The following is a 27,600-nucleotide window of genomic DNA, read 5'->3' as shown; positions in this document are numbered from 1 at the left end:
ATTATGATGTTTCAGATAATTTGTGTCTTGGTTCTGTTATACTATGATATAGAGAATAACCAATGCCATCTTGTTTATCTAGTGAATGTCTATCCATTCTTTAAGACTAAGCTCAAGTTATTCCATCTTCTGAGATACCTTTTATGACCTCAGCAGTTCAGTTCAGTTCAGTTGCTCAGTCGTGTCTGACTCTTTGCGACTCCATGAACCGAAGCATGCCAGGCCTCCCTGTCCATCACGAACTCCCGGAGTTTACCCAAACCCATATCCATTGAGTCGGTGATGCCATCTAACCATCTCATCCTCTGTCATCCCCTTCTCCTCCTACCTTCAATCTTTCCCAACATCAGGGTCTTTTCAAATGAGTCAGCTCTTTGCATCAGGTGGCCAAAGTATTGGAGTTTCAGCTTCAACATCAGTCCTTCCAGTGAACACCCAGGACTGAGTTCCTTTAGGATGGACTGGTTGGATCTCCTTAGACTGTCGTTTTTTCCTTTATCCTACCGTTTCCTCTCACATATATATTTTCAGTTGGCAGTATTTATCTCATGATTGTTTTGTTCTGTGTCTGTCTTGCCTCCTCGTGTTAAGCATAGGCACCGATGTTTTGCCTACCTTTGTTTTTGTCTGTGTATCAAGGACTCTGATGTGTGCACTAGGAGCTCAGTTTTTTTTCTTTAAGTTCAGATATTAAAATTAAGCCCTTTATTAATAATGATCAATTGCATTTGTTGAAGCTTTAAGACATTACTTAAGAAAACACATTTTATGGTTGTGATATTTAATAACGTCTCTAGATAAGGAATCAACAGTGGAATTTATGATGATGAAAACTATCAGATCTTATTTCTTATCAGTGGCTCATTTCTACACATCCAAGAAAGGAAAGTAAGTGACCTGTAAGTAACCAGCCTTGAGTAAATTCATTTGAATAAACTTCTATTAATGTTTACTATATAGTTTATGTGAATAGTAAAAGAAGTTAAGCAACATCTAATTTTTTCCCTAAAGTTTCACATTTCTATAGAAAAGCCAATAATTTACTGTAGTTCCTAGATGAGTTGTATCATAAATACCCAATTTATGATCTAACAATCATAAATTGTTAGAAATCCAAATTCTTGGACCCCACCTCAGATATATTCAGTTAGTTATTCTGGGTGTGAAGCTCAAAAATCTGAGTTGTAATAAAGCCCTTCAGATGACTCTGATGTGTGTTAAAGTTTGAGAACTACTGCTATAATTTATCAAGAAATCTTGATGTCTTTTTTTTTTTCCAAAAAATTCCAAGGCAATTCTAATATGTGTATGGATTTTAAAAAGTGATTACAGGTTTTTCTATTAAATGGTAGTTTTCATGATATAGAATTCTATAATTTTTCTGTTGACCAATCATGATACAGTAGTATTAAGTGTGTAATAGTTACATAATCACAATAGTGAAAGATGTTTATCAGTTTTCACAATCAATAGCCAGACACAAAATAAAAGATACTTACAGTTGCAAGTCATAATGGGAACATGATTAACCTAACAATATAAAATAACTGCATACAATTTAGGGGGTCAAGTAGAGTAATGTAAGTGGAAGTGCATACACTTCCATACATGCACATGTTTTTGTCTGCTCAGCCAATCTGTGTCTTTTGGGTGCATTTAATCCATTTACATTTAAAGTAATTACATCTTACCTTAAGGTAATCCTATTACTGTTTTCTTAATTGTTTGGAGCTTATTTTCTTTAGGTAGGGCTTTTCCTTCTCTTGTTTTCTGCTGAGAGTTCCTTTAGCATTTGTTGTAAAGCTGGTTTGGTGGTGCAATTCTCTTAACTTTTGCTTGTCTGTAAAACTTTTGATTTCTCCATCAAATCTGAAGGAGAGTCTTGCTGAGTAGAGTATTCTTGGTTGTACATTCTTCCCTTTCATCACTTTAAATATGTCATGCTGTTCCCTTCTGTCTTGTAAAGTTTCTGTTGAGAAATCAGCCTGATCGGAGTTCCCTTGTATGTTTTTTTGTTGTTTTTCCCCTGTTGCTTTAATATTTTATCTCTGTCTTTAATTTTTGTCAGTTTGATTGTTACGTGTCTCCATGTATTCCTCCTTGGGTTTATCCTGCCTGGAACTCTGTGTACTTCTAAGACTTGGTTGATTATTTCCTTTTCCATGTTAGGGAAGTTTTCAGCTATTATGTCTTCAAATATTTTCTCAGGTCCTTTCTCTCTCTTGTCCTCCTGGGATCCCTATAATGTGAATGTTCATGTGATAATGTTGTTCTAGAGGTCTTTTAGGCTGTCTTCTTTTATTTTCATCCTTTTTACTATATTCTGTTCGTGGCAGTGGTTTCCACCATTCTGTCGGTCAGGTCATTTATCCATGCTTCAGTTATTCTGCTATGGATTCCTTCTAATGTACTGTTCATCTCTGGTTTGTGCTTTAGTTCTTGTAGGTCTGTGGTAGACATTTCTTGCATCATCTCTGTCTTTACCTCCATTCTTTTTCCAAGACCCTGAATCATATTCACTATCATTATTCTGAATTCTTTATCTGAAAGGTTGCCTATCTCCACTTCATTTGTTTTTCTGGGATTTTATCTTGTTGCTTCATCTGGGATGTAACTTTCTGCTTTTTCATACTGATTAACTTTCTGTAACATTGTTTTGTTTTACTCCCTGTGGGATTGTGGTTCTTGCTTCTTCTGTCTGCTCTCTGATGACAGAGGCTAAGAGGCTTGTGTAAGCTTCTTGATGAGAAGGACTGTAGTGGGAAAAACTGGGTCTTGCCCTGGTGGGTAGGGCCTTGCTCAGTAAATCTTTGATCTGATTATCTGCTGATGGGAAGGGTTTGCTCCCTCCCTGGCAGCTTTTTGGCCTGAGGTGACCCATCCCTGGGAGTTAAGGGTGACTTCCAAAATGGGGCTTTCCCAGACAGCTGCTACCAGTCCCCCCATCCCTGTGGTGGGCCCCTGCTGACCCACACCCCCACAGGAGACCCTCCAACACTAGCAGGTAGTTTTGGTTCAGTTTCCTACAGAATCACTGCTCCTTTCCTCTGAGTCTTGGTGCACACAAGGTTTTGTTTGTGCCCTCCAAGACTGGAGTCTCTGTTTCCCCCAGCCCTGTAGAAGTCTTTTTTTTTTTTTTTTTTTTTTTGTTTTTTATTTTTTTAATTTTAAAATCTTTTAATTCTTACATGCATTCCCAAACATGAACCCCCCTCCCACCTCCCTCCCCACAACATCCCCCTGGGTCATCCCCATGCACCAGCCCCAAGCATGCTGCATCCTGCGTCAGACATAGACTGGCGATTCAATTCACATGATAGTATACATGTTAGAATGTCATTCTCCCAAACCATCCCACCCTCTCCCTCTCCCTCTGAGTCCAAAAGTCCGTTATACACATCTGTGTCTCTTTCCCTGTCTTGCATACAGTCTTATAATCAGATCCCTCTGGCCTTCAAGGTCGGATTCCCTGGGGATTCCCAGTCCCTTTGTCAAGTGCCCAGACTGGGAAGCCTGATGTGGGATTCCAAACATTCACAGCAGTGGGAGAACTTCTTTGGTACTGTCGGTCTCCAGTTTGTGAGTCCCCCACCCAGTGGGTATGGAACTTGATTTTATTGTAATTGTGCCTCTCCGTCTCAGTGCAGCTTCTTCTTTGCCTTTGGACATGGGGTATCTGTTTTGGTAGGTTCCAGGGTCTTCCTGTGGATGGTTGTTCAATATAGTTGTGATTTTGGTGCTCTTACAGGAGAAGATGAGCACATGTCTTTCTATTCCGGCATCTTGAACCAGAAGTCTCTTGATGGCTTTAATGATATTGTATGACATTTTATTTTCTGTTGTATCTTTAAAGATGCAAAAGCTTTCACGATTTTACTACCTCATATTAAAGCCTCTCCCTATCATCTATCCTGATCTCCAGGATTTTGAATCTTTCCTTCCTACATTCCTTACTTACATCTATCCATACATCCATTCCTTACTTACATCTATCCATACATCCATCATCCATCCATCCAGTATATTTAGTTCAGTTACTCATTTGTGTCTGACTCTTTGTGACCCCCTGGACAGCAGCATGCCAGGCTTCCCTGTCCATCACCAATTGCTGGAGCTTGCTCAAACTCATGTCCATTGAGTCGGTGATGCCATCCAACCATCTCATCCTCTGTCATCCCCTTCTCCTGTCTTCAGTCTTGCCCAGCATCAGGTTCTTTTCCAATGAGTCTGTTCTTCACAACAGGTTTCAGCTTCAACATCAGTCCTTCCAATGAATATTCAGGACAGATTTCCTTTAGAATTGACTGGTTTGATCTCCTTGCAGTCCAAGGGACTCTCAAGACTCTTCTTCAACACCACAGTTTAAAAGCACCAAAACTTTGGCTCTCAGCGTTCTTTATGGTCCAACTCTCACCTCCATACATGACTATTGGAAAAAACCATAACTTTGACTGCATGGATCTTTGTCAATAAAGTAATGTCTCTGCTTTTTAATATGCTATTTAGGTTGGTTATAGCTTTTCTTCCAAGGAGCAAGCATCTTTTAATTTCATGGCAGCAGTCACCATCTGCAGTGACTTTGGAGTCCAAGAAAATAAAGTGTCTCACTGTTTACATCATTTCCTCATCTATTTGTCATGAAATAATGGAATCAGATGTCATGATCTTAGTTTTCTGAATATTGAGTTTTCAGCCAGCTTTTTCACTCTCCTCTTTCACTTTCATCAAGAGGCTCTTTAGTTGCTGTTCGCTTTCTGCCATAAGGGTGGTGTCATCTGTATATCTGAGGTTATTGCTATTTCTCTAGGCAATCTTGATTCCAGCTTGTGCTTCATCTAGCCCAGTGTTTCACATGATGTACTCTGCATATAAATTAAATAATCAGGGTGGCAATATACAGCCTTGATATACTCCTTTCGCAATTTGTAACCAGTCCACTGCTCCATGTCCAGTTCTAACTGTTGCTTCTTGACCTGCATACAGATTTCTCAGGAGGCAGGTAAGATGGTCTGGTATTCCCATCTCTTGAAGAATTTTCCACAGTTTGTTGTAATCCACACAGTCAAAGGCTTTGGCTTAGTCAATAAAGCAGAAATGGATGTTTTTCTGGAACTCTCTTGCTTTTTCGATGACCCAGCAGATATTTGCGATTTGATCTCTGGTTCCTCTCCCTTTCCTAAATCTAGCTTGAACATCTGGAAGTTCTTGATTCACATACTGCTGAAGCCTGGCTTGGAGAATTTTGAGCATTATTTTGCTAGCATGTGAGATGAGTGCAGTTGTGTCATAGAACAACTGGAACATTCTTTGGCATTGCCTTTCTTTGGGATTGGAATGAAAACCTACCTTTTCCAGTCCTGTGGCCACTGCTGAGTTTTCCAAAATTGCTGACCTATTGAGTGCAACACTTTAACAGCATTTTGAAATAGTTCAACTGGATTTCCATCACCTCCATGAGCTTTGTTCATAGTGATGCTTCCTAAGGCCCACTTGACTTAGTATTCCAGGATGTCTGGCTCTAGGTGAGTGATCATACCATAGTGATTGTCTGGGTCATGAAGATCTTTTTTTATAGTTCTTTTGTGTATTCTTGCCACCACCTCTTAATATATGTCATTTGTGTGCCATATATCTTACCCTCTGACCTTTTTTTCATGTATGTCACTTTATAGATATGTTATCTGAATACTGTGTGTAAAGTAGTATGTACTTGGTCTTTAGAAAACACTGTCAGGGTTTCAAGTGAGTTTCTCCTTTTCTGAGTATAAAACCTAGTCATGCCCTTTGTGTCCTAGGACATGTTAAGCTGTCTAAGACCTTTCTCTTCTCTAAATATAGGCAAGGCTTTAAAAATTTATAATTTATATCTTAACAGCATTTAAATTTTGAAAGCGCTTAGTTTGCAGATATTATCCTAGTCTCTTTTCTTTTTTGTGTGTGTTTTTTTTCTTTATAGCATTGTCATAATTAAATAGAGAGCTCCGTATTGAAGTAGCAAGAGAAAACTGCTAAAAATATATATCTATGCTGCATATAATAAAATAGCAATTTTATCCTGCTTTGAAGATAACCATTTTATGTTACATAGCACTGATGCCATGTTTTGTAGAGCAGGAACTTTGAGTGCTTTGAATGAATGAATGCTGGAGATACTCTAGGTAAAATACAGAAGTATGGTCTTTAAAAGCCTATTACTATAATAAGGTGTTTTACTGTTGCTTACCCATTTTAAGCTTATTAATGTTCTCAGTAATGGAAAATTAGAATTGACTCAATATGTTCACAATCTATTAGTTAGATAGTCAGCGTTTCTATGTCTAGAAGTAAATGTTGCTTTTAGGATTCTGCTGTTCTTTGTTTGCACCTATCCATGGACTGTATTAGGACCTGTTTTGCAAACTTCTCTGTTTTGCAATTCAGACTTACAGGATGAGCCAATTCCCAATTCTTTCCAGACAACCACAATACTGTCTACTAAAGTGAGAGTTTTACAATTAAAAAAAAAATATCTCCATGTCAAAATCTGCAAGATTTTTTTTTCTTTTCTTTTTTTAAAAAATATAAATTTACTTATTTTAATTAGAGGTTAATTACTTTACAATATTGTATTGGTTTTGCCATACATCAGCATGAATCCACCACAGGTATACACGTGTTCCCCATCCTGAACCCCCCTCCCTCCTCCCTCCCCGTACCATCCCTCTGGATCATCTCAGTGCACCAGCCCCAAGCATCCAGTATCATGCATCGAACCTGCAAGATTTTTAAAGCATTAGGATGTCTATTTTGACCACTTCAGCTCTTTTTTTACAGAAACTTTCCAAGTTCACAGTTGCTTCTAAAAAGGTTACTGGACTTTATTTATTCGTTGCAAGCCATTGAGATGGCATTGATATTTTAAAGCAGCTTTGTGATATGAAAAAAAATGTATTGTCTAATAATACCAAAGCAGTAGCAAATCTATGCCTGATGGCATTAAATATAATAATTTATAATAGAGATTGGAATTTGATTTACAATATCAGAAAAACCTACACAATGATTTTCAAAGTTAACATCCCTACTATTGCTTACTTTTCTGAGATTTGGGTAGTGGCTTAATAGAAATTCAAATTTATGTTGAGTAGGTTTATTGTGGTAGAACTAGCCTGGCAAAATACAGAGTTCAGAAAAGGACATTATTATGTAGTAAAGTTGATGACTATGGACAACAGGGAGATAAAGTACAGATCTGTGCTTTGTGAATATTAATTAGTGCATGACTTGATGTAAAACAAAACACAGCAACAAATAAAGCAAATACAATCAAATGAACAAAAGACAACATATGGGGACTCCTAAAGTATTATGAGGGCTTTCCAAAGTGGACAATTCTTAAAGAGATGGGAATACCAGACCACCTTCCCTGCCTCCTGAGGAATCTGTATGCAGGTCAAGAAAAGCAGCATTTAGAACTGGACAAGGAACAATGGTTCCAAATTGGGAAAAGAGTACGTCAAGGCTGTATATTGTTACTCTGCTTGTTTAACTTCTATGTGGAATACATCATGTGAAATGCCAGGCTGGATGAAGCACAAGCTGGAATCAAGATTGCCTGGAGAAATATCAGTAACCTCAGATATGCAGATGACCCCACCCTTATGGCAGAAAGCGAACAGCAACTAAAGAGCCTCTTGATGAAAGTGAAAGAGGAGAGTGAAAAAGCTGGCTGAAAACTCAACATTCAGAAAACTAAGATCATGGCATCTGGTCCCATCACTTCACAGCAAATAGATGGGGAAACAATGGAAACAGTGAGAGACTTTATTTTCTTGGACTCCAAAATCACTGCAGATGGTGACTGCTGCCATGAAATTAAAAGAAGCTCGCTCCTTGGAAGAAAAGCTATGACAAACCTAGACAACGTATTGAAAAGCAGAGACATTACTTTGCCGACAAAGGTCCAGCTAGTCAAAGCTGTGGTTGTTTCAGTAGTCATGTAAGGATGTGAGAGTTGGACCATTAAGAAGGCTGAGTGCTGAAGAATTGATGCTTTTGAACTGTGGTGTTGAAGAAGAGTCTTAAAGAGTCCCTTGGACTGCAAGAAGATCAAACCAGTCAATCCTAAAGGAAATCTGTCCTGAATATTCATTGGAAGGACAGATGCTAAAGCTGAAACCAATACTTTGGGCCCCTGATGCTAAGAACTGACTCCTTGGAAAAGATTGAAGGCAGGAGCAGAAGGGACCAACAGAGGATGAGATGGTTAGATGGCATCACCAACTTGATGGACATGAGTTTGAGCAAGCTCCGGGAGTTGGTGATGGACAGGGAAGCCTGGCATGCTGCAGTCCATGGGGTTGCAAAGAGTCAGACACAACTGAGCAACTGAACTGAACTGAAAGTAGTATGAGGGAACAGAGGCAAATGTGGGGCCTTAGACTTGTAGAATATTTGCAGAGGTACAGAGCATATGCAGAAATGTATGTGATTCCTTTATCATTTGACTCAAAATGTCCAAAAAACTGTTTTGAGTGACTGTTTTCAGGCAGGAGTTTGGATTGTGAGAAACTGTATGAAAGAACTTGTATTCATTTGGTTAGACCATTTCTGAAGCAAAGCTAATGAAAGAAAGGTGGAAACTATATAAAAGCAATAGCATCTGAGACTTGGCTAAGGCCTTTTGAAATATTTTAAAGATTATACTAACATTATTAGAAATTGTATTAATTACCTCTCTGAAACTGAATGGACAGAGTAAAAGTAAGGTTAATCGTGTTATCATTTTCAAAATTTTCCAGTGTGAAAGAGGTGGTACCAGGTGTAAAGAAAGTTTGATAGAATCTAGTAAGATTGCTGGAATATATGAGGTAGAATCCCATTTTAGCAAAGCCATCAGGAGATAGAGACACCTCTTAACACAATTTTTTTAATGCTATTATAAAATATGTCAACTGTAACAGAAGTATATACTTAAGACTTGTATGTCCTAAATAGCAACAGCAATAAAAGGAGTTCCCATTTACTTATCATCCAACTTAAGAAGTAGAACATAACCTCATGCCCCTAACAAGTTGCACCTCTTTCCATAGAAATAACTGCTACTGTTATTTTTCTGATAACCCTTCTCTTTTTTCTTTATAGTTACACCACACATGTATCTACCCTTAAGCAATGAATTATTTAATTTTCCTTGTTTTAAACTATTCTACATAAATGTAATTTTAACTGTTTATTGTTTGAAGTTTTCTTTTTTCCACTGAATTGATTTTTCAGTTTCATTTATGTTGATGCATGTAGCCGTAGATCTTTAATTTTCCCTGCTGCATATTATACCACTGTATGCACTCACCACAGCTCAATTTTTTGTTCTAACATAAATGGATATTTAGATTGCTTGCTGTTCTTAGTTCTATTATGAGGTGTGTGATTATGAACATGTTGGCACATATCTTCTGGTACACACATGCAAGAATTTTTCCGGGATCCTTAGGAGCCAGGGGGTTGGCTAGAGTTGTGTATGTAACCTTACTGAGTCATGCCAAATGGTTTTGCAAAGTATATAAGAGTTCTCATTATTTTACATCCTCATCGACACTGTGTCAGGCTCTGAGGATGATAACACAGGCACTTTGTGCCTTTTTTCATGACCACTTTTATTGTGTTCATGTGGCAGATTGACTCCAGGTGAAATAGCAAATTCTTTTCACAGATATCCAGCTTCAAGAGTTCCTGTTTCACAATTCACAAGTACTGTAAAATCATGAGACTGATAAGTCAGGGAAGAAATTGTTTGTTTTCTGTGGATTGAGATTCCAAATAGATGAATTAAATGTTTGTAACATTTAATAGCAAGGACATAGAGTTTTACATGGCACATCTAACATGCCTGAGAGGTCTTATCTATAATAAGTACTTGATTTATTGAAGTGGGTTCATTATTTGTTTAAAAAATAAACGTAGCCTTTTAAAAAGTCAGTATTTCATTTCTAACAAATAAAAAAGTGTTATCAAGCCTATAAGGTACTTAGTAAATATTTAATTTACATATCCCACCTCTCATTTTGTTTCATTATTGTTTTAATCTTTTATATCCTTTTCTATAGCTCATTTCAACGGCCACGTGGCACTCTCCATTTGGATGATGGTGAATACTGGTCCAACAGGGCAGCCTCTTATAAAGGAAAATCCCACCGACCCATCTTTGAGAACAGCATGGACAAGATATACAGGAACTTATACAAAAAGGCCTGTAGTTCTGTTTCTCATACACAGGAAAGCTTCTGAGATCAGCCGCGATAAAACTGTATGAGTGTCCTTGTCAACTTCTCAATGAAAACGTTTGATGTGATCAATACCTGTATTCTTTTATTTTTTTTAATCAGGTGGTTCTAACTGAGCACAGTAGTTAGACTTGAATAAGTTTATTTCAAATGATAAAGGATCATGGGCAAGCCTTCTTTTTCCAATCACAGTAGAGAGTGCTGTATTCCCACAGTTCTGCAACACAGTCAAAACCTCCATTCTGATTATGAGAAGGCTGTCCTGTCACATCTCTCTCATGTCACCAGCTACAAATCCAAGAACATATTCTCTCTAAAAATGCTCTTCTGCCTTCATCACCTTGTAATTTTCTTTCCATTTGCTTGACTGGTTATCTTGTCTGACTAAGATTATTTTTATTATTAACTCTCGTTTCTTGGTCATGGGCAAAAAAAATATACAGAGATGAATTTCCCAGAAGTTTAAACTCTATTTTAACTAGTATTTTCTGCTGTTTGCTCCCTAAGAAAAGGCTATTAATATGTCTTAGCTCCTAAGATATAGCTTTCTTTTTAAAGTTTCTATAATCCTTTACTCCCTCTTCTCTAAAAGAGCTAGCTAAGTTACCTAAAATGCCTAACAGTTAGTGAGAAATAGGAATGGCCAAATGTGACCCCAGATGTGAATAACTGATTTTTAAAGACAGATTTTTTTTTTGCATTGTTTTTTTCTAAAGTCAAAACTTTTGGTGGAACGAGAATCAGAAAATAGCCTTTGTTAAAAAGCTTGTAGAAACTCAGAAAGAATAAGGTATTTATATTGTAATTTAACCTCTTTAGAGTAGTCATAGGTATCAAATAGCCCATGAAAGTAGCAACCTTACTTTAAAACAACAACAACAACAAACCTGGGAACCATAAAGGGGAGGAAATACTAGAGCATAACTCTTTGTACTCAAAAGTTGTTGGCTGATAAAATTAGCTTCTTCCCCCCTCCCCCCTACCCTGGCTCCACACAACATCTGAGGACAGTTAGGCTTTGAAGATACAAAGAAATTGGTTACCTTATATTTATTAGAGAGAGTAGAAGAAATGCAGAGAATAGGAAATGATAAACTTGACTTATAAACTTCAAGAGTTGACTACAAGATAATGTTTTCTTACTGATTCTATCTTTGGTTAATTTTATAGTTATGATCTTAAAAGAAAATACTTGAGTTGAACTCTATTTAAGTTGGAATTGGTATGTAAATTGGGCGATTTGTTTTTTTAATTGGAGAAAGTACATAATACCTGTTATCTAATAATAAGACTTTTCAGCTTCATGTTGATTGTTTTATCTGTGGCAGTCTGCAGTCTATTGGAAAGCACATCAGAGATAGGAGCCAGGTATCCTAGGCTTCAGATCTCTGGTCCTAGTTTCCTCAGTTATCAATGGAGAGAACGGAGTAGGTCAGCATTTCCTGAACCATGTTTGTAGACTGCTGTTCTAAGAGATGGCTTTAGGAATGTATATACAAGTGTTTCATTGGTCATGTAAGTTTAGGAAAAATCTGTGTACCACTCAAACTTAGAGAGTCATGGGTAAGATGACAGGAATGAAAAAGGGGTGCTAGTGATGCTGGAAAAACAGGGGTAAATTGTCCAGGCAAACTACATATGGTCATCTTAGTAAAAACATTAGCATGTTTGAGGCTCTAAGAAATCCTGGCATAAACATGCTTTGCTCTAGCATCTAGTACAAAGTCTGATACATACTTTGTGCTCATTAAATATTTATTGATTAACCCAGACTTTCCTAAACTAAATTGAGCATGTAACACTGTTTGTTTTTATGGTTATCTTTCCCCTCCCATTCCTCTCCCCCAACTCCTGATACTTCCTCTGAAATGCCATCTGCAGACACATGTGGACAGTCAGGAAAATACTGGACTCCACAATCACTGAGCTACCCTCTGGTTGTTGTCTGATGATTTTTTGTATAAGCTTTTGAAAGTCAGCATTGAATGATGGTTTTTCTAAAAATCATGTATCAATGATATATCTTTTCCTCCTTGATGGGAACAAATGAAAAATTCCCCCATTTAAAAGTTGCTTCTTGGTGTGCTACATAGCTTCAGTCATGTCTGACTCCTTGAGACCCTGTGGACTACAGCCCACCAGGCTTCTCTGTGCATAGGATTCTCCAGGCAGGAATACTGGAGTGGGTTGCCATGCCCTCCTCCAGGGGATCTTCCTGACCCAGGGAGTGGACCTGAGTCTCCTGTCGACTGCATTGGCAGGCAGGTTCTTTACCACTAGCGCCACCTGGGAAGATCAGTGAAGTGAGGTGAAAGTCACTCAGTCATGTCCGACTCTTTGTGACCCCATGGACAAAATAGGCCCTGGAATTCTCCAGGCCAGAATACTGGATTGTGGGTAGCCTTTCCCTTCTCCAGGGGATCTTCCCAACCCAGGGAATGAAGCCAGGTCTTCCGCACTGTGGGCAGATTCTTTACCAGCTGAGCCACAAGGGAAGCCTAGGCTTCTTGGTAAAAAGAGCAAATATGAACTTTAAAGAAAATATTTGCTATCATAAAATCTCCCGAGTAAGTACCAAAAAAAAAAAATTAGTTTGCACCTATATTTGCCATTATCATACAAAGGCCACCAAAAAATGGGTCTCAAAAGGGAACTTTTGAAAATACTTGAGAGACATTTTCCTCTGAATTAAATTTGACATCTCCCTGAAGGATCAGATGTAAATTTCCACATAGTTAACATCTCTCCTAAGTGTCTATTTCCATTCCCTAGAGGAAAGAGTAGTCTTTGTTGTTTTCCTTAACTATTATGATGAATTCTTATGTTGTATTATCTTTCAAGAGTAAAACCTCTAAGTACTAATAGTTGCCTTTTCTCACTGAAAGAAGCAAAAAGATGCCATTGTTTATTTTCTTAACCCATTTTTTAATATTTCCTACAATCTAGTAATAGTTATTAGACAATATGAAAGATAAATAGGTCTGTCTCCTTCTTTTTAATGTATTTTTTCTCTTAAATTAAAAATATCCTGGGAATTTCAGGAAGGAAAATGTTAATTCAGCTAAGAAAAAAGTTGAATCGTTAGAGTGTGTCTTCCCTGGTTTCACTACTAGTTATATAACCTTGTTTAAGTCATCTATCCTTCTTAGACCTCAGTTTTCTTTCCTATAAGGTGAGGAAGGGGTTAATTTAGAATGATCTTTTAATGTTCCAACATTTTTATAATTGTGTAATTGATCAATGTAGAAGATTAGGAAGTTTTTGGCAACAGAGTTGTATTCTGATTTCAAAGATTAAGCCCTTGATTAAAAATCTGGACCTAAAAGAGAGAATTCTCATTATTGTGCTCATTTCTTAATAATGGCTTTTTTGAGATAGTTCATATGCTATAAAATTCACCCTTTAAAAGTATTGTCGCAGAGTTGTGCAACTGTAACCCCTAGCTAATTATAAAATATTTCTTCACTCCAGAAAGAATCCTGTATCCATTAGCAATTGCTCCTCATTCCTTTTTTCCCTTGTCACAACTACTAATCTGCTTTCTGTTTCTATGCCTATTCTGGACATTTAGACATTTCATATACATGAGATTATATAATATGTGAATTTTTTGTCTGGCTTCTTTCATCTAGCATAATGTTTTCAGGACTCATACCTGTTGTAACATGTGTCAGTACTTTATTTCTTTTTATTGCTAAAAAATAATCTATTGTATGGATATATCATATTTTGTTTATCCATTCAGTTGGTGGGCATTTTCATTGCTTTCACTTTGGGGATATTATGTAAAATGCTGGTACTATGAACATTTATGAAATTTGTGATGGATATATGTTTTTATTTTCCTTGAATATACACCTAAGAGTATAATTGTTGGGTCATATGGAAACTCTTTGTTTAACATTTTGAAGAATTGCTTTCCAGAGTGACTCAACCATTTTCCAACTATTATGTTTATTTTTATCTTATCTTAGGAACTTACTCATTCACCCATTTATCACATATTTATTGAGCACTGTGTTAGATATAGAGTATAAAATTTTTAAATGTATCTTCCCATAAGCACAAAGAATCTATTGAGAGAGACAAGAAAACAATATATTTCAACATTTATAGTGGTTTGGTAACTTCTATGATAAAATAATGCAAGAATGAGCATAGAGCATGCTAGCTTAATGCAACAGAACTTGTAAAAGCATGAAAATGGGAGAGAAAATGATTGTTCAGAAAACTCCAAATGCTGTAACTAGAGATTGTGTACATGGTTGCAAAAACTTTGATGGGATATAATGAATGCTAAAATGGACCACAAAGAGAACCACAGGCTTGGAGCAGCATTAAATGAGGCAACATTTTAGCTGGACACTGAAAGATGGGGAGGACTTCTGTGAACAGGAAACCAAGATGGAATATACTCAGTATTGATCAGTTTTTACGAGGGTGGCAGCAGGATTGAGGAAAATGTCCAGAAATCAGTTAAAGGTATAAAACTTGGGAGAGCTCAAGAATTGAAAATGGATTTTTGAAGTCAGATCAAAATAAACAAAAAACTTATGTTGCTCTTGTCCTAATTTGTATGTGACCATAACAAGCACCTTGAGAGTAGTGGACCCCAAGCAATTGTGCTTTTTACTTATTATTGAGGCCCTGGTGGGAGAAAGTTAGTTTGAGGAACACCCTTTTAGAAATTAAGAAAGATATTGTCTTCCCAATCCCAGATTATCTAACTAGCTAGAAGTTTATTTACAGAAATGAAAAAGTAGGAGAGAAACTCAATTTTTTGTTGTTGGGGATATGAGGGTATTATTTATCTCTGAATTATATACTTTGAGTTTAATTATGTGAAGAAAATGAAATTGCTCAGTCGTGTCTGACTCTTTGCGACCCCATAGACTATAGCCTATCAGGCTCCTCTGTCCATGGGACTTTCCAGACAAGAGTGCTGAAGTGGATTGCCATTTCCTTCTCCAGGGGATCTTCCCAACCCAGGAATCAAACCCAGGTCTGCCGCATTGCAGGCAGACACTTTACCGTCTGAGCCACCAGGGAAGCCACTATTTATCTCTGAATGATATACTTTGAGTTTAATTATGTGAAGATCCTTAGATAACCAGAACTTGTGAGTATTCATCCATTTAACAAATGTTATTGAAGGTCTAATGTCCAGAGATAAACAAAAACCTAGTTCCTGACCCAAGTTCATAGGGGGGAAAACTGACATTTACTTATTACAGTGAAAGAAGTACTAGATGATAAGGTTTGCAAGTATTTTCTCTCATCCCATTGATTGTCTTTTTGTTGCTGATTGTTTCCTTTGCTCTGAAGAACTTTTCTATGTGGTTTTATGTGAAGTGGTTCCACTTTGTCTATTTTTACTTTCATTGCTTTTGCTTTGGGTGGCGTATCTAAGAACTCACTGCCAAGACCAATGTCAAGATTTCCCCCTATATTTTCTATTAGGAGTTTTACAATTTTAGGTCTTATGTTTAAATCTTTAATCCACTTTGACTTGATTTTTATGTATAATGTAGGTTAAGGGTTTGATTTCTTCTTTCTTTCTTTTTTTGTTTTTTTGCATGTGGATATATAATTTTCCTAATCATTTGTTGAAGAGACTGGTTTTTCCCCTTTGTATATTCTTGACTCCCTTTCAAAGATCAGTTGACTCTGTGTGTGTTACTTTATTTCTGGGCTGTCTGTTCTATTCCACTGCTCTTTTTCTTGTCTTTATCCCAGTACCATACTGTTTTAATTGCCGTGGGTTTATAATTTAGTTTGAAATCAGGAGTATGATGTCTCTAGCTTTTTTTGCTCTTTTTTAAGATCACTTTGTTTATTCTGAGTCTTTGGTGATTCTATACGATTTTATGATTTTTTTTTCTAAGGGCATAATAGGGAATCTGTATATCACTTTGGGTAGTGGACATTTTAACCAGCCACATGATAATCACACACACACACAAACATGTAAAGAAGACACACAAAATTAAAAAAGAAAAGAATTAAAGAATCTTACTACAAAAAATCAACAAGGCACCAAGGAAGATCACAAGAGAGGAATAGAGGGACAAAATATAAAACAGAAAACAGCAAAATGGCAAAAGTAAATCCTTTCCTATCAATGACTGCCTTAAATGTAAATGAATTAAACTCTCCAAAAGACATAGTGTGGCTGAATGGATAATAAAGCAAGACCCCTACAAGAGACTCACTTTATATTAAAGGACACACATGACACACATAGGCTAAAAGTGGAGGAATGGAAAAATAGTATTCCATGCAAATATTAAACAAGAGAGCATAGGTGCCTATAGTATTATCAGGAAAAAAATAGACTTTAAGTCTGTCACAAGCATCACTACATTTCTGTTGCAGTTTAAGTTTTTAAAAGTTTAATCTTTTGAGTTTATGATACAGTTCAAAAATGAGAGGAAACTTAATGCCTTTGAACACATGTAATAGATTTGAGAATAGGTGTATCCTCTTAGAGACTTATTTTCATCAGTGAAACACATTCTTCACTGCAGTTTATTGTGTGTGTTTGTTTTTCAGTAAAATTAGTGATACATGCAAACAAAATGTTGAAGGATTTATGTACATGCATTTCTGTTTCTAGGAGATTGACAACAACACTGAATAATAGAAAAAGTGCTTTCTTCACAACTTTCTGAACCTCTTTTTTTAGCCTGTGAAATGAGATATTAATAAACATCACCCTCCATTCCTCATAAAAGTATTAGGATTAAGTAGGAACATAATGTGGACATTCTTTGACACATGGTATACACTATCCTAATTACTTTATGGAAGTGATCTGGGAAAAGAAATTCACAGTTTTAAAAATAATCCATCTGGCATAATAACAATACTGTTGGTTGCAGAGTTGAATAAATTTCAGATTTTGTTCTCTGTGTTTTCTTGTAACCTCTGTGCCGCTTAACTTTTCTGAACTTATTTTCTCATTTGTGAAGTGGAAGCTGTTTTCGTAGAGTTCATTTAATTGGTTAATGCATGTGGAACACCTCATACAAAGCATGGTGCTCAATAAAGGATAACTGTAGTAGCTATACTTCCAAGTCAGTATAGAGATAGTATTCTGATAGACCTTGAGGATCTGATTGGACAGAAAGGGGAATAAATGTAAAAAATTTTCAAAATTATTTCAGGACATAAGACCAAATCAGGTTTCTTTCAGTATGGCTCTTAAGTTTACTAGTTATTTAGTTTATGTAGGTTGTACAATATTCAGTTCAGTTCATTCACTTAGTCGTGTCCGACTCTGTGACCCCATGGATCTCAGCACGCCAGTCTTCCCTGTCCTTCACCAACTCCCAGAGCCTAAATAGAACACCGGCAGGCCCCACTGGGGTTTGAACCCAAGATCTCCTATTTACTAGACAGGCTCTTCAACCAGCTAAGCCACGGAGCCTCTCTTAGCCTTGTATTCTATTCTGTAGTGCCATCTGGAGACATTAGACCTTAATTTTATTTTTTACAAAATGGGAATGATACCTACCTAAAATGGTTACTATGAAGAATATATTAGGTAAATGTTGCAAAGTGATTAGTATTATACCGAAAAAATAGTAGATGCTTAAAGTAGACATCTTTCCCTTTCCCTTTCATTATTTTGTATATAAATCCACCCAAGCATAGACCTTAGCATCATTTATTTTTTTTAGAATCCTATTAACCTTGTATATGTTGTGCACTTTGGTAGAGCTTTTATGTAGATTTTACAAGTGAAACTAAACACATGACTAGTCCTTGAGAATATTGTCCACTTGAACTTTATATGTGGCTTCTCTCACTTGTTTGAGGGCCTGTCATATTGCTGCTGCTGCTGCTAAGTCGTGTCCAACTCTGTGCGACCCCAGAGACGGCAGCCCACCGGGCTCCCCCATCCCTGGGATTCTCCAGGCAAGAATACTGAAGTGGGTTGCCATTTCCTTCTCCAATGCATGAAAGTGAAAAGTGAAAGTGAAGTCGCTTAGTCATGTCCTACTCTTAGCGACCCCATGGACTGCAGGCCACCAGGCTCCTCCGTCCATTGGATTTTCCAGGCAACAGTACTGGAGTGGGGTGCCATTGCCTTTTCCACCTGTCCTATTAACCAGTTTTGATACTAGGAAGTTTATTTTGTCCTCTGTTTATTTTGGATTTAGCACAGTTATGTTTTGCAAATTAACCCTATTCCTTTATCTGGGAGATGTTAGAGGTAGAAGTTAAAATTGTTGTTCAGTCACTAAGTCACGTCTGACTCTGTGACCCCATGGACTGCAGCATGCCAGGCGCCTCTGTCCTCCACTGCCTCCCAGAGTTTGCTCAAATTCATGTGCATTGAGTCAGTGACCCTATCTACCCATCTGGTGGTGGTGGTTTAGTTGCTATGGTGTCTGACTCTTGCGATCCCGTGGACAGTAGCCTGCCAGGCTCCTCTGCCCATGGGATTCTCCAGGCACGAATACTGGAGTGGGTTGCCATTTCCTTCTACAGGGGATCTTCCCAACTCAGGGATTGAACCCAGGACTCCTGAACCTAGATTCTTTACCAACTGAGCTATGAGGGAAACCCCCATTTGGAAGTTAGAGTTAAATCTCCATCATTCAACAGAAGTAACCCTGGATCATCTCAGTCAGATGAACATCCCTATTAAGTCTTAAGAATTTGTTATGAATGTGATTGAGTAGTCACCTTTTCCAGAAGACTGTGCTGCTTGACACTAGTCACGGAGGTGTGTGTACGTGGGTATGTGCACTTACCTACACACACACATGCACATAAAACGGTAGACCCATCTCAGATTTGCTATGTAATTCTTTAGAAGTCTTAAATTTTAAAAATAGTCATTTCAAAAAATTCCTTTATAACTTGATAGAAATAAAATAAATTTAAAAATATGTTTGTTTTTGGAAATTGCTGACAAATGATTATATTTTAGCTGTTGCATCTTACTGTATATGAATTATTCATTGTTCAGAAAAATAGCCTAGTGATTAAATACACAGCCTCTGGAGTCACTCTTCTAGATTCCAATTCCACTTCAGCCACTTAATAACTATCTGAGCTTTGACAGGTTATCTGATTTCTTTGTGCCTAGTTTTCTCATCTATACAATGAAGATACTATTACCAATCCCATGGGATCATTATCAATATTAAAGTAGTTAACATATAGAAAGTGCTTAAAGCAATGCCTTGCACGTGGTAAGGACTGCATAAATATATGATTACTACAGTTATTGTTATTGTTACACAGCTGACAGATTATCTACTGGACTTACCTATAACATGTATGTTTTCTGAAACAATTATTTAGTATAGCCCCCTATTTATCCTGTTTATAGTAATATTCTGTTGCTAAATAAAAGAATATACTTGAATCTACCACTCAACAGGAATAAGTTAAAAATGTTTTGCATTATCCTGACTCTCCTTTGTGGCCCAGCAGTTGTTCACTTATTATACATTCCTACAGCTATATGGAATAAAGAATGTGTTTTGGCATAGAAACTGCATAATTTGGAGATATTTTTGTTGATAATCTTAAACTAAAACAGTCAAACTAATTTCAGTTCCACTGGAAACCCAGGGGGGTAATTGTTTTCTCCAAATGAGAGAGAAGATGCCAGCTTTTGTGTTAGTAAGTATTTCCAAGTGTTTATGTGGGGAAAATGGAAGAAAAAGAACATTTTACTTCAGTGAATTTAATCCACCAAACATTTAAAACCTTAGAAAAACTATTTCCACTAGACTTCTATGATAAATAATAACTTGTGTTTTGTATACCAATTACCATTTTCAAGCACTTTAACATAAGTTATCTTTGTTGTATTTCTGCATAACATGTTCATAAATTAGGTAGGACAGGGTTATAATCTACAGTTTTACAAATGAGAAAACTCAAATTTGGGTTAGGTGTCTCTTGCAGGTCACACAGTAAGGATATAAGTGGGTGTATAAGTGGTTCAGTAAGGACTTAAATAAAGCCAAATATTAGTATTTTCTCATAAATATCCTATTGAACTTTTCCTGCTATTGCTTGATATTCCTCTTAAATATTGGTTTTAATATTGGATTTTAAGAAGTGATACTTGGTTCTCATTGATTGATCACATCTATATTTGGAGAAGGCTTAGTTTTTCATCATTCAGACTCTTCAATAAGTTTGTGACAATCTCCAGCCATTTGTTTTTCCTTCTGTCTACCCAGGCCCTACATGTTGGCTAATTCTCCCACTTATGAACACACCACCAGTCCATTGAAGAGCAACGGAAGTTAAGCTAGCCAGCTTGTACTAGAAAGGGTTAGTAGTAAAGAGTTCCATAACATTTAAAGAATTCAGTGATCTAGTTACCCCAAATAATTGGACATTGTCATAATTTGAAAATAACTTGTATAGGATGCAAAGAGCATCTGAGACATACCTAACATTCCACTCATTAGTTGAACGTGTGATTATGAAGCATCCAGAACTAAAGCTGGTAAAGTTGGATTCTGTTCCAGTTCAGTATTTCCAAAGCCTGACTGATGAGAGTCACTCAGGAAGCAGTTAGAAAGTTTCCTCCTCTCAATCTCTGGAGATCCTGATACAATAAATTTAACTTATTAAAGAGTTTTTAAGAGATTTTAAGAGTCTCTCTAGGTGATTGTGATAGTTACCTAGGTGTTGCTGAACCATAAGGCTATCACCTCTTCATGGATTCCTCTCTATTAAAAAGAAGGAAGGCCTTTTTCCAGTTGATTTGAATTTCTCCTTTTTAAAAAATGTGTCATTTTGTTACCCTCTTCATTATCTGAATGTTTTTGTATTGTAGGCACAAAATAGCTTGAGCTCCAAGAAGGATAATGGCTGGCTCTTGATTTCCATGTGAATGATATACCTTTGGGGTTTTCCATGGCTGACTTTTAAATATCGGGTCTTTTTCCTCCCATCATCTAAATAGTTAGCAAGCTCATCCATTTATTTATGCATTCATTAAGCAAACAAACATTTAGTTGGGGCACTAATGGTAAAGAATCCACTTCCCAATGTAGGAGACATAAGAAATGCAGGTTCAAACCCTAGCTCGGGAACATCTCTTGGAGGAAATGACAACCAGTAGCTTTGCCGGAGAATCCCATGAACAGAAGAGCCTATAGTCTATGGGATCGCAAAGAGTCAGGCACAACTGAAGCAACTTAGCACCCATGCATGCACGCGAACATTTAGGTAAGCAAACTAAGCTTGATGTTTAGTTGGTGTTTAGTCCCTACCTATTACGGACTAAATATTGTGAGTGGCATTGGACAAATATAAAATAAATAAGATATATCCTAACTCTGAGAGATAGTCAGCTCCCAGTCTTGTTTTTGCTGACTGTATAGAGCTTCTCCATCTTTGGCTGCAAAGAATATAATCAATCTGATTTCGGTGTTGACCATCTGGTGATGTCCATGTGTAGAGTCTTCTCGTGTTGTTGGCAGAGGGTGTTTGCTATGACCAGTGCATTCTCTTGGCTGAAATCTGTTAGCCTTTGCCCTGCTTCATAAGCCTTCACAGAGGCTTATGAAAGCTTCTGATGGGATAGACTGACTGAGGGGGATGCTGGGTCTTGTTCTTATGGGCAGGGCCATGCTCAGTAAATCTTTAAGCCAGTTTTCTTTTGATGAGTGGAGCTGTGTTCCCTCCCTGCTACTTATCTGGGGCCAAACTATGGTGGAGGTAATGAAGATAATGATGACCTCCCTCAAAAGATCCCAGGCAGGTACTGCTGCAATCCATGCCCCCAACCATGCAACAAGCCACCACTGACCCATGCCTTCAGTGGAGAATCCCAGACACCCATAGGCAAGTCTCCTGTGGGGTCACAGGTTTCAGATCATGAACTCCTTATTGCCAAATTCAGACTTAAATTGAAGAAAGTAGGGAAACCACTAGACCATTCAGGTATGATCTAAATCAAATCCCTAACAATTATACAGTGGAAGTGAGAAATAGATTTAAGGGACTAAATCTGATAAAGTTCCTGAACAACTATGGACGGAGGTTCAGAACATTGTACAAGAGACAGGGAGCAAGAGCATCCCCAAGAAAAAGAAATGCAAAAAAGCAAAATGGCTGTCTGAGAAGGCCTTACAAATAGCCCTGAAAAGAAGAGAAGCAAAGGAGAAAAGGAAAGATATACTCATTTGAATGCATTGTTCCAGTGAATAGCAAGGAGAGATAAGAAAGCCTCCATTAGTGATCAGTGCAAAGAAATAGAGGAAAACAATCGAATGGGAAAGTCTAGAGATCTCTCCAAGAAAATTAGAGATACCAAGGGAACATTTCATGCAAAGATGGGCACAATAAAGGACAGAAATGGTATGGACCTAACAGAGGCAGAAGATACTAAGAAGAAGTGGCAAGAATATACAGAAGAAATCTACAAAAGATCTTCACGACCCAGATAATCATGATGGTGTGATCACTCACCTAGAGCCAGACATCCTCGAATGTGAAGTAGTCAAGTGGGCCTTAGGAAGCATCACTATGGACAAAGCTAGTGGAAGTGATGGAATTCCAGTTGAGCTATTTCAAATCTTAAAAGATGATGCTGTGAAACATATGCCAACAAATTTGGAAAACTCAGCAGTGGCCACAGGACTGGAAAAGGTCAGTTTTCATTCCAATCCCAAAGAAAGGCAATGCCAAAGAATGCTCAAACTACCACACAATTGCACTCATCTCACATGCTAGTAAAGTAATGCTCAAAATTCTCCAAGCCAGGCTTCAACGATACATGAATCGTGAACTTCCAGATCTTCAAGCTGGTTTTAGAAAAGGCAGAGGAACCAGAGATCAAATTGCCAACATCCGCTGAGTCATCGAAAAGCAAGAGAGTTCCAGAAAACATCTATTTCTGCTTTATTGACTATGCCAAAGCCTTTGATAGTGTGGATCACAACAAACTGTGGAAAATTCTGAAAGAGATGGGAATCCCAGACCACCTGACCTGCCTCTTGAGAAATCTGAATGCAGGTCAGAAAGCAACAGTTAGAACTGGACATGGAACAACAGACTGGTTCCAAATTGGGAAAGGAGTACATCAAGGCTGTATATTGTCACCCTGCTTATTTAACTTATATGCAGAGTACATCATGAGAAACACTGGGCTGGATGAAGCACAAGCTGGAATCAAGATTGCTGGGAGAAATATCAATAAGCTCAGATATGCAGATGACACCACCCTTATGGCAGAAAGTGAAGAACTAATGAGCCTCTTGATAGAAGTGAAAAAGGAGAGTGAAAAAGTGTTGGCTTAAAGCTCAACACTCAGAAAACTAAGATTATGGCATCTGGTCCCATCACTTCATGGCAAATAGATGGGGAAACAATGGAAACAGTGACAGACTTTATTTTGGGGGCCTCCAAAGTCACTGCAGATGGTGACTGTAGCCGTGAAATAAAAAGACGCTTACTCTTTGAAAGTTATGACCAACCTAGACATATTCAAAAGCAGAGACATTACTTTGCCAGCAAAGGTCCATCTAGCCAAGGCTATGGTTTTTCCAGTAGTCATGCATGGATATGAGAGTTGGACTATAAAGAAAGCTGAGCACCGAAGAATTGATGCTTTTGAACTGTGGTGTTGGAGAAGACTCTTCAGAGTCCCTTGGATGGCAAGGAGATCCAACCAGTCCATCCTAAAGGAAATCAGTCCTGAATGTTCATTGGAAGGACTGATGATGAAGCTGAAACTCCAATACTTTGGCCACCTGATGCAAAGAACTGACTCATTTGAAAAAACCCTGATGCTGGGAAAGGTTGAAGGTGGGAGGAGAAGGGGATGACAGGATGAGATGGTTGGATGGCCTCAGCGACTCAATGGACATGAGTTTGAGTAAGCTCCGTAAGTTAGTGATGGACAGGGAGGGCTGGTGTGCTGCAGTCCATGGGGTTGCAAAGAGTCAGACACGACTGGGTGACTGAACCGAACTGAACTGAATCCTGACCTCTCAAACATGCATTCAGTGAGTTGTAAAATGTTGTAAACATATGCGAGTGATATTTGGGTCAGTGTATGGAAGAGGAAGCAACCACTTCCTTAATGAGTGAAGGAAGACATCACAAAGGAATCAGTCTTTCGTATTGGTCTTAGTGGATGATTTTCTCAGAAGAGGAGAGGCTAGGCATCAGAGGTGTGGACATGAAATAGGCACAGCATCTTCAGGGAACTGCAGGCAGGAGTTCTGTGTGGTTAGAGTACAAGGGTGTATGGTGAAATGGGAGTATGTTGAAATTATATCAAGGTCCTTCTTCATATGCCTTACTATAGAATTTGAATTCTGTCCTCAGACCCCTGAAAGTTTTAAGGACTCATGTAAAACCATTTGATTCTCATAGTATCGTTTGCGGATATACTTGACATCCCAGAGTCATATTATGATCTAAGGCTAGAGTTATGTAGTCTTGTTTCTCCAGCCATTTGTTCATCCTTCTGCATATTTATTGAACATTTGCATGTTGAAACACTTTGGATAATATAAAGAGTACTTCTTAAATGTTCTCATTGAATTTTCAGTCTAATTTAGCAGATGACATAAATACTTCTTGTTATCATTCGGTTGCTAAGTCATGTCTGATCCCATGGACTGAAGCACACGAGGCTTCCCTGTCCTTCACTGTCTTCCCAAGTTTGCTCAGATTTATGTCCATTGAGTTGGTGATGCTATCTAACCATCTCATCCTCTTCTGCCCTCTTCTCCTTTTGCCTTCAGTCTTTCCTAGCATCAGGGTCTTCTCCAATGAATTGACTCTTCACATCAGGTTGCTCAAAAAATTGGAACGTCAGCTTCAGCATCAGTTCTTCCAATGAATATTCAGGGTTGATTTCCTTTACATTTGACTGGTTTGATCTCCTTGCAGTCCAAGTGACTCTCAAGAGTCTGCTCCAGCACCATAAATCCAAGGCATTAGTTCTTCACTGCTCAGTCTTCTTTATGGTCCAACTCTCACATACATATATGACTACTGGAAAAACCATAGCTTTGACTATATAGACTTTTGTCAGCAAAGTGATATCTTTGCTTTTTAATTTATTCTTGTAGTAAGTATTAAATATCTAGTAAGATAAGAATCTATAATTGCTGAAGAGTCAGTGAGTAGTAAAGGTTCAAAACATGGAGAGAACTAGTCACTTGACTGAAAAGGCTCTGTGAATAGAGAGGAGGGACATGAGTCCAGTCTGCAGCATGAGTCGATTAGAATAGGTGGGAAAAGAGAAAAGTACTGTGGAGTGGAAAAAAATTGAACAATGCATAGAAGTGTGGAAGTAAGTGTTTGCGAAGTGTGTTCGTGGATCACAAGTTGATTGGTTGCCTGGAGCTAGAGTTTCACATAGGGAAGGAGCATTGACAATAAATAGATATGGCTTTGAAATGAAACCTTCAGAGAACCTCATAAGAAATGCTATTCCTGAATTTACTTTTGATCCATCTTAAAGATCTCACATAAAGCTCAAACCCCAGCTGAACTTTGAAAAATAAATATTTTGTATAGAAGAGTAATTCCTGGCGTTAAGATACTTTCAAACACTAAAATCATTGCCAGAGATTTTCTAGCTTAAAGTCAAGCTGTTTAAATGCATTGGGAAGAGCTTTAGATAACTTTTTGTTTGGCTTAGGGTTTTCTTTCAAGGAAAAGGTAGAAAAGTATAGCCATTGGCCCTGTGTACACAGAGAGCATAATTTTCATGTCTTCATCTGATAAATGTCTGTGTTTCATTCATTGTTTGCCCATAGCCAGTGAACCTTAGGGATAATTCCTTCCTGTCTTGGACCCAGAGCAGAACCATATAGATAAGGTCCACAAGTCAGACATCAAAGATTAATATATGAACATTTTCTGACAAACTTAGAGTCATTGTTTTTACGTCAGTTTTTCTAGGAAAATATTTCTAGAAATATTTTTAATTGGATTTTTCAAATGTTAGTTTTTTCTGATTTTAAAAAGATACATAAAAATTGGAAGACTTACAAAGTACTCATATGAAAGTAAAAATGAGATAACTTGTAATATTTTGTATATTTTACTGGCAATAGCCTCTGCATTTCTACAGTCATTTGTTTTTACAAACAAATTTTGTACCTTACTATTTTAATGGTAACATGTACGCATTTCTTCATCTTTCTAAAGTGATGCATAAATGTATTTTAATGGCCATCTAATAATGCACTGATATACTCTGAGTTAATTTAGTCATTGCTCTGTGGCTGCACACTTAGGTTGTTTCCCAAATCTGTGTTTCTGTTATGTATTTAAACCAAGGAGAAACGTGTCTGCACCAAAGGTGGGTTATATGATCTGCTTATGCCATGTGCAAGCAGAAAATGGGTGACAGAAGGATTGTTCTGCCTTTCTTGTTTGTTTGTACCAGAATCCTCTATTGTTTACATACATTTTAGCCTCTTGTGTCATTTTCAGAAGCTTTATTTTTCTCACTTACTTTTTGGTTTGGATAAGATTTAAATATAAAAATCCATCTGTGAAGCATATTGTATATTCACATTGAAGGCTAAAAACCCATTTTTAATTAAAACTTTTTTCAGCACTCGTGGTTCACTTTGTCCTGTTTTTATTATGAAACACTTCAGCCTTCTTCCTAAAACACATATGTCTTGTACATTTCAAGATGTTCCTTGTTGCTCATGCAGAACTAGTTTCTTTATGCTGTCGGCTCACGCCATATGGTCTGGCTGTTCATTTTGCTTCCCTTTCTGGCATTTGTGTGGGCAGCATCTTGCATGTAATGCAAGTTAATTTCATTCCCATCTCTCTCAGAAAACTTGTCAGAAGGTAAACTAGCAAACTAGAAACACTGAATGATTCTTTGAGGTGTTAGGTTATACATGATGATAAAGGATATAGCCTTGAGTTCCTAATGTTTGTAAGGTTGAAAATGTGTCCAGTGAGATCTGAAGTCTGGCCAGATGTGAGTAATTATAATTAAGAAACTATTGGTGCTTTTTGCCATTGAAAACTATGTTTGCTGCGGGTCATTTGTAGAAATGTAGATGGACCTAGAGTCTGTCATACAGAGTGAAATGTCAGAAAGGGAAAAATCAATATTGTAAATTAACGTATATATGGGGAAACTAGAAAAATGGTATATGTGAACCTATTTGCAGGGCAGGAATAGACATACAGAGAGAATGGGCATATGGATGTGGGGAGTGGGGAGCGGGACAAACTGGGAGATTAGGGTTGACGTATATGCACTGCCATGTGTAAAATAGATCGCCAGTGAGAAGCTGCTGTGTCGCATGGGGGGCTCAGCTCGGTGCTCTGTAATGACCTCCCTGTGTAGGGTGGGGGC

At 37.6% G+C, this 27,600-nt stretch overlaps 1 protein-coding gene across 2 annotated transcripts in view; it reads left to right on the top strand.

Moving 5' to 3' along the window:
• Window positions 1–26,835, top strand: part of SPATA6 (spermatogenesis associated 6) — a 174,131-nt gene extending 147,296 nt beyond the window's left edge. For both annotated transcript variants that reach the window (XM_012136817.5, XM_012136740.5), the window contains exon 13: window positions 10,086–26,835. In XM_012136817.5, the coding sequence (XP_011992207.2) occupies window positions 10,086–10,266 (181 nt within the window). In that variant the 3' untranslated portion in view covers window positions 10,267–26,835. The remainder of the gene's footprint in view (window positions 1–10,085) is intronic.
• The last annotated feature ends 765 nt before the right edge of the window (window positions 26,836–27,600 follow it).

The sequence above is a fragment of the Ovis aries genome, chromosome 1 (genome assembly GCF_016772045.2).
Source record: "Ovis aries strain OAR_USU_Benz2616 breed Rambouillet chromosome 1, ARS-UI_Ramb_v3.0, whole genome shotgun sequence".
Classification (NCBI taxonomy): Eukaryota; Metazoa; Chordata; class Mammalia; order Artiodactyla; family Bovidae; genus Ovis; species Ovis aries.
This window is presented reverse-complemented; position numbering and strand designations above follow the sequence as displayed.